At 44.5% G+C, this 12266-nt stretch overlaps 1 protein-coding gene across 4 annotated transcripts in view; it reads left to right on the top strand.

The window, feature by feature from the left end:
- The window catches only part of nrxn3b (neurexin 3b), a gene marked incomplete at its 5' end in the record, with an annotated part of 401977 nt that extends 390464 nt beyond the window's left edge, over nucleotides 1–11513 (top strand). For 2 of the 4 annotated variants that reach the window (XM_083790730.1, XM_083790733.1), the window contains one exon: nucleotides 10273–11513. In XM_083790730.1, the coding sequence (XP_083646856.1) occupies nucleotides 10273–10589 (317 nt within the window). In that variant the 3' untranslated portion in view covers nucleotides 10590–11513. Of the gene's footprint in view, nucleotides 1–9927 lie in introns of all 4 variants that reach the window. The other 2 variants (XM_083790732.1, XM_083790731.1) reach the window with 1 other exon arrangement.
- Nucleotides 11514–12266: the final 753 nt, after the last annotated feature.

The raw sequence follows: 12266 nt of genomic DNA, 5'->3' as shown, positions 1-12266 counted from the left end.
ATATACTTTGCATTGGGTTGGGGGGGGTGGGGGTTTGGGGTGCTAGTTTTGTTCTGTTGGTGTCGTTTTATTTTCCTTTGACGTCCTCTATCATCCGTCGTCCATCATCATCCTCCAAGCAAGGATCAAAGCCGCTCCTCCCGTTTTTTGCCTCATCTTGTGCCGCATGAACTTTTGGTGGTTGGAAATAAATCAACGTTCTCCTCCTCATCATCTACTTTGTGTTAAACTTTTGATTCGTTTTAGTTTTATGTTTTGGGATTTTGTGCCACATGGCTTCCAAAGAAACATTCCCGTCCCGCCCCGTCCCTCAAACCCCTCTGCCCTGCTCCATCGTCCCTCCCCTCAAACCCCTCTGCCCTGCTCCATCGACACCTCGCCCCTCAAACCCCTCTGCCCTGCTCCATCGACACCTCGCCCCTCAAACCCCTCTGCCCTGCTCCATCGTCCCGCCCCTCAAACCCCTCTGCCCTGCTCCATCGTCCCGCCCCTCAAACCCCTCTGCCCTGCTCCATCGTCCCGCCCCTCAAACCCCTCTGCCCTGCTCCATCGTCCCGCCCCTCAAACCCCTCTGCCCTGCTCCATCGTCCCGCCCCTCAAACCCCTCTGCCCTGCTCCATCGTCCCGCCCCTCAAACCCCTCTGCCCTGCTCCATCGTCCCGCCCCTCAAACCCCTCTGCCCTGCTCCATCGACACCTCGCCCCTCAAACCCCTCTGCCCTGCTCCATGGACACCTCGCCCCTCATTTCCGATGAAAACACAGGGAAATTAACGGCAACAAAATCTTTTTCTTGCCATCATCCTTTTTTGGGCCTTGTGCAGGCAACCCCATTCTGTCTCAAGAAAGTTGTGTGTGAAAGAATGACTCCCCTCTGACCTCCCTACCAAACCACCCCCCCCCCCAATCCTCCACCCAAAACATCACCCCCCCCACTCCCCCACGTTTTCCCCTCCCCCTTCCCACCTCCAGTTCCTCCCCACTCCGCCTCACCTCTCCCTCTTTCTTTTAGCCTTTCTGCATATACATGTCTGTTTTGACTGCGGATGGCATAAAAAGACTTTTATTGCCACAAAGTATATCTGTTTTTCTATTCTATCTGTTGCTCCAAGTAGAAGGCATTTTATGTGGCATGCACAATGTACTGGACTGCAGATACTAACTCTACCTGTAATGTGTCAGACCCCCCCTCCCTCCCCCCCTTGCTGTGCTTCTGCATGGGATATGATTGGCAGCCATTTTGTATTGCTTCTATATCTCCACCCATAAATCTCAGGCTATAACTCCCTCCCTCCCTCCCACGTCCTCCCTAGTCCCTATACACTCTCCTTGCTGGCTATCAGTATATATGTGTTGGTGTGTGTTTTAGGGGTCACAGCGGTGGACTGGTTCCACTGCTGTCCCCCATGTGGCTGCTCCTGCTTCTGAGGCATCCGGTGTCTTTCTCTATGTGTTTGTCTGTTTGTGTGTGTCTGTGTGTGTCTGTGTGTGTGTGTGTGTGTTTGTTTGTGTGTGTGTGTGTGTGTGTGTGTGTGTGTGTGTGCTTGCGAGCACGCGTGCGCGCGTGTGTCTCTGCTACGTCTGCCAAACCAGCTTGTCTCGTGCTGTACTGTATTGTAATTGTTTTGTCTGTCTGTCTGTATGCCTGTCTGTCTGTCTGTCCATCTGTCCGTCTATCTGTCTGTCTGAATGTGTGTTTTAAAACTGTTAAACCTTACCTCCACCCTTGATCCTGAGCGAGTTCCACAAGAGGGCAACCAAGGAGCGTGAAGAAAACTCTGGTTGCCTACAAAAGTTTAAATTTAATTGGGTTTGCCACACTTTTACATCCGCTACTCGTACTTAACCGTCGGTTAAGTTGGTGATAAAAGTGTGTACAACAGGTGTGCTTTAGTGCACGTACAAAAGGAAAATCCCCGGAGGCACATTAAAGAACACAAAATCTACAACAATGTCCATCACCGGTGCTAAGATAATAGGTTACTCAGTTTGGGGTGCAACTGAGTCAAGTCAATCTTCCTAAATCTAATTTCACAGTAATTAATGTCATCACTGCTTGTCATTACCATGTAATCAACACAGTTTAGTGATTAATTTGTAATTATATAGTCCCTGATTGGTGCAAATGATTCTCAGACATCGTGGCTGAAAATCGAGACGTTCACGTCTACTAGTTATTCAAATCTGCCACGGAAGCCGATATTAATCTTGTCTGTTAACTGCGAGTAAAGACAGTCTGTGAGTGGGCTGCATTGCAGCAGCTCATCGTTTGCACTATGGCGTCAATAGCACATTTAATATCCATAAATCTCTACAAAGAGGAGAACTGTTAGTAGCGGTTTAGTTGGGAACAGCTGTTTCACGGCCACGCTGACAGCCAAGTGGAATGCAGACAGATTAAGCACATTCAATAAATGGGCCACAAATGGAGCCGCTTGAACCATTACCACGTTAGTCTTTGATGAATAGGCCTTGTCAGTGCAATTGGGTTGCTAGGGAACAGCTTGGGTCCAAGTTCATTTCCTGTCAACCGCCGATATTCACAAAGACCGCAATAAGGACATAAACTTGTACCCATTTAGAATGTTTATGTTCTCAAGTGAGAAAAGTTCTATAGGCCACATCGATTCAAAGGTGATAGGTGAAGGAGGCCGTTTTATAAGAATGTGGTGGGTCTTTGTTTAGAGACAGAGGAACCTGTGGCAGGAGGTGCCGTTATGCCTGATTTTAGTCTTAATAGTTGCTCGCCAGTGTATAATATATAATAATAATAATAATAATAATAATAATAATATAATAGCAGATCTATGAGCTTACAATTGAGTGTTGTGAGCCTGTTGATCCAACCAAGAATAAATAAGACATTAGGTTGGAAGCATCAAAGTTGAGTTATTTTTGAAAGGCCCAGAGGTGTGGTGTGGGGGGGTTTGTGTGTGCGTGCACGTGCGTGCGTGCGTGCGTATTAGGGTTTGTAGAGGGCGTAGAGTGAAGTATGATAGGGACGGATCAGTGAGTTTCGTGGTGGCGTCAGGGCCCGGCTTCCGTCAGGGCCCATCGGCCCGGCTGTCACTTTGGTGCGAGCCTCAGATCAGTTTAAAGGTTATTCGGCTGACACATGTCCGCCGAGCATGGGAGGTGCAGCCTAATGGTCGTTCAACAAATCGACCGGCTGACAGGGGCGACTCGCCCGTGTCTGCGGCGGGAGATGCCAATTTAATGCGCCCAAAGCGCGGCCAGCCACATGATGACGGATTAAGAGCTATCTGCCACGGGCCCGCGGCTGTGAAACACCACCCCAGAAGGGAGCACTTCCTCTAGTCAAGAGAGATATGGTTTGTGTAATATCCCAGTATGGCAGTAACTGACCTCTCTCCCTGGTGCCCTCACCGCTCTAAACTTAACATCGTCCACTGTTTAGTGAAGGAGATCAACATCCACATTGGGGAAAAGTCAGACCTCCGTAGGCTGGGGTGTGTGTGCTAAAGAGATAAAAAGAAAAAAAATTATAGCACAGAGCTCAGATTTTCTTTTCATTTTTTTTGCAGTAGAGGTTGGTAGAAACCTCAACACTGCACACCAGCATAATCCTTAGAATGTCCTCTTTAACTGTGTGTCCACAGCGAGAGCTGGTTGGTGTGCTGCTGGCTGGCTTTTAATCACCTTCCTGTACCTGTGGTGGGTTTTGGGGGGTGAATGAATCTGCCACAGCAGTTCTCTGGGCACAATGTGTACAGCCCCACAATGGGATTTCAGGCCCCCCCAAAAAACCACTGACTCACCTACAATTTTGCGCCGTCAAAATCCCATTGACGGACGGGGTCCATCTGGGTGTGCTGGCTTTCCTCTTTTATGGTGTAGCGCCGGTAAATCCCTGACACACCGATGGGATTCATCTGCAATCCGGAAGCCTCAGCACACATCGGATGGACACGGGGATCAGTCCAGGAGAGAGAGGGAGGGCGGGAGAGGGAGGGGAGGTGGGAAGGCGAAGGGAAACTGCTGTCCTGAGTTTTCTTCATCTGGAACCTCAAAGCTGCTGAGGTAGCCAGTCAGCCACTCAGTCAGTCAACCGTTTAGCGCTGACTCTATTTGCTTAATTCCTCTTCAAAGGGCAGCATGGGCATTCAGCAGATAGTCGAGCACTTGGCACGTCTAAGTCCTTCAGACTAATGAGGAAATAGGGAGGGCAGAGCCTAAGATTCACATTTCGATTTTCTCCGTTTTATAATTATTTCTAACCATTGATGAAGATACTTCAACTCTTCACCGGCTGTTTAGTCTTACTCCTTCGCTGCGAGGCTACTATAGGTCGACCTGCCGAGGTCCTTTTTCAATTCCATCCTCATCTCCTTTGGAGGGAAATGAACGCTGTGGTGAACACTGCGATTGCTACAGAGTGGGGAATTACAAAAAGAAGGAAGAACAAAAGCCCCGTTGGTCTCAACCCGAGCACGGAGAAAAACAAACACAATTCCGTTAAGCAAACCCATTAGAACAGCGGCTGTTTGCCTAGTTCAGAAAAAATGTGCTTCACAGATGTGCGCAGCTTGTTTAGGAGCTTACACAGGATTAAAGTGTTTACTAACACATCAAGGTCCTCTGCACAGGCTCCTCCAGAGACCCTGGTTGCCACGGTTCCTTCCCATCCAAGGGTTCTGTTGATATAGCATGGGAAAGCACCAGTCGCCAAGTGCTGTTAGCCAATAATGAAGTGACGACGTGCAAACAAGGCCAAGACAACAAGGGCACAGTCAATGAGATAAAACAATGTTGCAGATGAAATCGTGCGCGCAGAGCTGCTATTTCCAAGGAGCTTAGGTTGCTGATTGCAGTACATCACCATAGCCACACAATCTACTTGACGTGCCTTCACATAAGTATCATTAAACCTGCTGATATTTGGCGACATGCAGTCAGTGGGCACTTCCCACAGCAAGGACAGTTAGCCGGTTCTGCTTTAATTTTCATTCAAGTTTTATTTATTCTCGAAATTACACGGAGTAATCAAACAAATTTTCAGTGTCGTCGAGTAATACAATCACATAGAAAAACATCACAATACATCAGAAGATCAGGAAAATAAAAACAAAGAATACAATACAATACAAGGTATACATATGAAATTTAAAAATGATCTAAAAGCAGTTACACATTGTGGGGGTCTGTTTGCTCACCATGGTTTTAAAACGATGCAAGGGTGGTAAATTGTAATGTCTTTTGTAGGTCGTTCCATGTATTAGGGCCACAGAAACCTTAATGACGAAGGTTTCTAGAAACAGCCAGAAGGGCAGGGCGAACACTTGATAAAGGAAGATAAATGTGCCTCCCGCGTTGCATTCACCAGGGGTGTAAATAAAAGCAACGCCTCTTGCCCTCTCGTGGAACTCCTCCCAACACTATGTATATCTGTCAAGCGAAGGCTGTTGGTTATGCACATTAACACAAAGCTTCTAAACTGTTTCTAAAAGTGGTCCATTAATTATCAGTATATATTTTCCCCCTTGATTAATTAGAGAAGGCGGTGGGACTAAATGCTTTGTAATGTTGGTTGTATATCACCCATAAGTGTGCTCTCCCACGTGTTGGATGCAGACCAAAATAATTTATTTTTCCTGAGACCAATATCCCACAGCCCTTGGTGGCAGTGATCTTTTTTTTACTGACCTTTGAACCCTCAGACAACCCCTTTACCCATTTCCTGACCCTGGCTTGCTGTAGTGTTATTGTATATTACTTTCCCTAAATGCAACTTACTTAAGCATGCATTAACCCAGCCTCTTTATAAAGTCCAAATGTTAAGTTTTAAATAGAAACCAAACTAGAAAGAAAAATCCATGTCTTGATTTACCTCTTTCTGACGTACATCCAGATTGCACGCCCTGTTCCCGTGTTTGAAAATACTAACAAGAGAAACTTCATGAGGAATAACTAATAATAATGATTTTATTATTATTAGTTTATTGAAGGTGGTGACATTTTGCCCATGGACTGTCCCCCCCCTCTCTCTCTCTTTGTCTGCCTCAGTGTGTGCTTTCTGGTTGTTCATCTTTGATAATGTGATAAATTTAATGCCGTTCTTTCTTGCTTGCCAATTTGTTTTTCCTTATTTTTGTCTTTGTACGATACATATATGTAAGTACACATATATGTGGATATCTCTGTTTATTTCTGAATATGTTCAAACGTTAACTATCTTATAGTTTGCTAAGAATTGCTAAGAACCGATGATGTTTTGATGATTGATTGACCTAATTAGCTTCCTCTTTTCTCTATGAATCATCCATTTATGGACCCCAGGAGACCACTTGAGATCGGGGGCCTGGCAAAACATGATTCCAACCATTCGGCCTTCTCCAATTAATCAATTCATAGAGAAAAAAGTGAAGCCGCCCTCACCACTCTCTGTGAGAATTAGAAATTCCAAACTGTTCTTCACCGGGTTATCATTCTTATCTTCTTGTTATAATACCTGATAGACAGATCTGCTGCCGCCTTAAAATTTGGATTTCCGAAAAACAAAATGTTGACAAAAAAATTGTTTTGCATGGCAAAGAAGTTGCAGCTTAGGGACTGTAAAAAACCAAGTGTCAGTGTTGAGAGTGCTGTTCTCTTCTGTACATGGGCATGTATATGCTCATTGTTTGTATATCCCCATCCCTTCCTTACAGCCAAAAGCTCTAATGCCGCCCGACCGCTTCGTGCCGCCTTTACATGGACATGGCAACTGATGTACACGTTCACCCCCATCTGTGTCATTTCCTTCCTAGTATGTTCATAGGTCCCACCCCCCCACCAAACCCCCCGCCCCCCCACACCCCCCCCCCCCCCCCCCACCCCGTTCACACTCCCTCCCGACCCCGTATACATAAGAGACACTAAGATATGTACAGTCATCCATTGGATCATAACGTAAGCCAAGGGAAATCACAAAAAACTAAACAAAATAATAAAGTGAGAAAAAAGATAACCTAATCCGGCTGTAGATATTTACGGAGAGATTAAAAAAAAAAAAAAAAAAAAAAAAAGAAACTAATGAAGATGATCTGGTCAAAAAGCAAGACATAGATGTACAGTTTTCTTTTTTTATATATAAAAAACGAGATGACTATCCAAAAAAGAGAAAAAAAAATCTATATAAATATTATATATATATATCCTGAACAGAATGGTGAAGATTATTTTTCATGTCATGCTGTGTGGATGTATGTGCTGTTGCCTCCCTGTTTGCCATCCTGTCTAAAAAGAGAATTAATTAACTAATTAACCAGACATTGTTAAAAAGAAACTAACCTAACTTGTCCAAAGGCATTCTTACACAACTTTCTTTTGTAAATTTTTTTCTTCCTGCCAAAATCATGCGGGCAATTTGTTGATGTAAGTTGACAAAATTGATGGTATGCTTTCCTTCTTTGAAAACTGTTCGTAGGCTTCTATAATTTTATACGAGCTGACTTTGTTTTTAATCTCTTTACTATACTTACTAATCCCTTTCTGGATATACTATCTGTGGCTTTACTTTGTGAATGTTTTGAAAATGTTTGCTCTAACTCTAAACTGTTTTTTGCCTGTTGTGCCATATTTATGATTTCCTTTCCTTGGTTATGGTTTTGTTCTTTTTGTTGCTTTTATGAGAGATTTGCATCTCTTTATAGTGCCCTGTTTGTGAGCCTTTGCGGTGTACAAGCAAGCCACTTTGGCAAAAGGATGAGCAGATTCAACAGACATCTGAATGTCATATTTGTACCTGTAGCAAAACATTATGTTTGGGCAATACAATATATTATCATCAACTACTGGGTGTCGAGGATTTCATTCCAAAACTTAACTGTTGGTCTTGACTCAGTCCTTTAAAAAAAACACCGTCATTCCCATCCAAAATATATACTTTATCTATTTTATTATTGTTATTTTTTGAATAAAATAAATGTAATGCATGTGTCGGGTACCTTCAGTGCTTAACCCAGCATTCCACTCACAGTATTCCACTGTGAGTTTAACTTCCTTAGCATTTCAAGTCTGCATGCAGCTGATGCTTTATTTCCCCCCCAGACATTTTACTTTATACTATAGTCTAGAAACATTTCAGACTTGGAATGCAATCCTTCACTCACTTTCAGCTCACCACAGCTACATGCATAATAGAGTAGTCTTGCACTCCAACATGTAGAATGACAACGCTGGCTGATGCAAGTGAGAATATGAGTTTATTATTAAGAAGTAAACCTTTCAGGCATTCAGGTGTCGTTGAAATGCTGGGTGACTTTATGCCATTGTGGTAACTGTATATAGGAGTCAAAAGGCAAGGGGCTAGGGCGAATAGGGGAGCCTAGTGGTGTCGAATAAAGGGGGGGAAAGCAATTTCCCCTTCATAATAATGACCTATGCTATGGAAGATGGTTTGACACTTTATTGGCGGAGTTTATTCTTACCGTCGTAGACTTGCTTTGGATTAAGTATAGGATTCATTCGAAATTTGGATTACCATTCAGCCCCTTCCAAAATTCTCTTTTCTCAGTGTGACAGGAATCGGAATTTGCTAGCTTACGCAATACGCAGGTTCAGTGGGGTTGAAACAAATGTCTCTGAGCACTCACATGCAGAACTCTGAGTTCCTTTAAAAAAAGAAGAAACATCATCTTTAACCAAATGCTCCCTAGCATCCCTCTTCTTGGGCAAACATTCGGTCAAAACAGCCGATATACAAGCTCACAATGCATTGCAATGGGTGGCACATTGTGAGCTTGTAGATCGGCTGTTATTGGCGAAGAGATTTGGTGTAAATAGGGAAAAGGAGCAGACCTAGAGCCCTGGGGGGCCTGGCTCAACTAAGTAAATAGGATTTAAGTATAAGCATTGAATTACATTTACCTAATGTACTGTTTACATTTCTTAAAAAGATGTAAACATTGGTCATTAACATTTGATACCCATATATATTTAACTGTAGGTCTAAATGTTTAGCCATACAATTTTAATAATTTAGATTATCAGCACATGCAGTACAATAATTTGGATGTATCATGAATATGCACAATACGATCAGAAGTGTTAATTTTAACTTGAGAGTGTCAAAACTTGCATTTATACTCTCAGAGTTGAATAGACACTGTAACTACAGTATATAAGACCATGGTTAGTGTGCAGTACAGTATAAACCTTTTTTCTAATAATATTAATAATAATAATAATAAGAGAAGTTTGAGGAGTGAAGTCATGTCAGTTCAGTGTGGCTCACCCTGCAGCCTTTTGATGCAACACATACATTATTTATGGCTGTTGTTTTCCTTCAATCTTTTGTCTCGTTTGTTTCTGGATTTGATTGATTTTGCACTGGTATGGTGTTTTTCTGTTCTTTATTTCTGTTAGTTTTTTTTTTTTCATATGATTTTTCATCCCTATGTTGAGCTTTGCCTTTTCAGTTTTATTTATTTATTTGATTATGTTTTGTTGGGTTATCAATTCCTTTGGTGTTTGACTGCAACTCTGACTGATTTCCTTTCGTTGTTGTCTTTTGCTGATGGGAATGGTTTCTGAACTTGTTTCTTTCTCCTTGTTTCCTCTAGGAGGGGAGCTAGTCATCCCCGTGCTAGTTGAGGACCCCATAGACATTCCCTCTGTTTCCACCCGCTCTCCCTTCATCTCCCTCCCCCCGACCCTACGCCCCGTCCTCACCATTATTGAGACCACCAAAGAATCCCTGGCCATGGCCACAGAGGCGGGGGTACCTTGCTTGTCGGACCGAGGCAACGATGATTGTGAGGATGGTGATGGTGTTGGTGGTGAGGATGGTGGTAATGATGATGATGATGATGATGATGATGGTGGTGATGGCATGGTGATTTCGGGGTTTGGCTCTGGCGAGGCTTTCGACTCTAGCCTGCCCCCGACTGACGATGAAGATTTTTACACCACCTTCTCCCTGGTAACAGATAAGATCTTGACCACGTCGGCCTATGAAGGCGGCTACAAGGCCCTAGCACCCAAGTGGGAGGCCAAGGACCTGAGGCCTAGCAAGGCCTCCGAGGCGGGTAGGACTACACCCACCCGGCCTCTGCCCGACATCCGGGCCACGCCGCCAGCGGCGGGCGGCGCGCCCCCCTCGGACGCACCCCCTAAGCGGCCTGCCGGGAAAATGAACAACCGCGAGGTCAATAAACCCCCGCAGCCGGACGTAGTCCTGCTGCCCCTCCCCACGGTGGCCTTGGACATGGACGGCACCAAGCCGCGGGGGCCCCTCGTCACCTCGCCCATGCTGCGCACGGTGCCGGCCGCCCTGCCCACCGTGCCCGCCGTGGTGCGGCGGGTGCCCCCGGGCGCCTCCGAGGTCCGGGAGTCCAGCAGCACCACGGGGATGGTGGTGGGCATCGTGTCGGCCGCCGCCCTCTGCATCCTCATCCTCCTCTACGCCATGTACAAGTACAGGAACAGGGACGAGGGCTCCTACCAGGTGGACGAGACGCGCAACTACATCAGCAACTCGGCGCAGACCAACGGCGCCGTCGTCAAGGATAAGACTCCGGGGGGCGGCGGCGGAAAGGGCAACGCCGGCAGCAAGAGACCGAAAGACAAGGACAAGGAATATTATGTATAGAAAATAGAGAGAGAGAGAAAAATATTCCCAACACAGTAAGTACAAAAAAAACAAAATACCCAAGATGAAACTGTTTGAAACAAAGATACAAACATTTTGACAGTACCATATTGGCAACTGTGATTTAAGAAAAAATGAAAAAAATGAATAAAGATGCAAGGATTTTCTTGTTGAGGACTCGAGATGGACCAAGACGTTAAAAGACAACAAAAAAGACAAAAGAGACATTTCCAAAAAAGCGCCCATGGGTATAACGGAAGGCGCTCTTTACTGTGGTAACCTTTATCGGACAGACGATGCAGTACGGCGGTTGATAGGGACTCCACAACAGAACTTTTTCACTGCGGGAGTGTCCCCCCTCGGCCACCCTCCTCGCCCCCCTCCACCTCCCCCACCTTGCGCGCCCGTACATGTGAGACATTTTGGCAGTGTAAGATAGACATCACTGTTTCATACAACACACTATCCCAAGTTGACTGTCAGAGGTGTGTGATCCATCAGAGTTCTAAACGATCTTGATACCATCGTAACCCTGTAAGATAAAAAAAAAAACTAAAAAACAACGCAATCACTGTCATTTCAGCCATTCTGAGCATGCATGTGAGGTGTATGTGACGTGGTGCTGGCATCTGTGTACGTGCGGGGACCAGAAGAAACAATGATTGTCTTGAAAAGTTCTGAGGTAAAAAAAACAAAACAAAACACAATTTACATTTTAACCACGTGAACCCAATAAGCACCCCTATTCCGGGGGCATGTCGTAATAGACATGCATGCAACATGCAGCCTGTCGGTCGAATAGAGAAATATAGCTGCGCTACAAGATCACAACGCGTCGTGTTTGCGACACGTTGCGGGCTTGTAGATGTGCTATTTTCGCCACTTGACATTGGCAAGGTAGACATGGGGTTTGAGTGGTTTAGGGGGAAAGTAATGGTTACATTAAATGTACCTTTCACAGAGGCGAGGTGAGGTAAGATATATGTATACTTCAAGGTGTCTTCATGATTTCTGTTTCTTTTTGTAAGGTTTTTTTTATTTATTATTAGTTATTCGTTAATTTTAGGTCCAATGGTTTTTGATTTCAAGAGATTATATTCAGTCAGGGTTGACTAGGCAGTGCTCATTGAATGCTCAGCAGGAAGTTGATACAGCGATGTATCACAATTTCTTTCTCCCACCCCACCCCCCCTCCCCCTGGTCTCTGCTGACGATTGGATTGCTATACACTGACATTCAAATTCCACATATTGTTCAAGCGTGCTAAATATGGCTCCACCAGGCAAAATGCTAGATTATTTCTTCCAACTTTTAGAGAAAAAAATAAACAAATAAATCTCTGATAGGATTTCCCCCTTCCCTGTTATTTATTTTATTTCAGCTTTTTTCATAGACCAGTAGTTTGGCCATTTATTACTTTTGTTCGGGTCCAGTTTTCTTTCCAATTCTGGAGATGCTGTTTGCAAAATGCAATGTCTGGTGGGGACAGATTGGAGCAACAACCAAGATTAAGACCTATTCAAGTGAGAAACAAGTGTGAATACTGTCACAGTAGACTGTGTCAAAAACAGCAGATATGTTTACATATTTTATTACATCATAGCCGTTGTATTTTGCTGGTCAAATTATTGTATATAAACCTGTTTCCGTTGAGTTTCTATTTGTTTTTCGTTTGGT

This window comes from Protomyctophum parallelum (genome assembly GCF_964188405.1).
Source record: "Protomyctophum parallelum genome assembly, chromosome: 19".
Taxonomy (NCBI): Eukaryota; Metazoa; Chordata; class Actinopteri; order Myctophiformes; family Myctophidae; genus Protomyctophum; species Protomyctophum parallelum.
The sequence above is the reverse complement of the archived record's forward strand: the minus strand, read 5'-3'. Positions and strand labels throughout refer to the sequence as shown.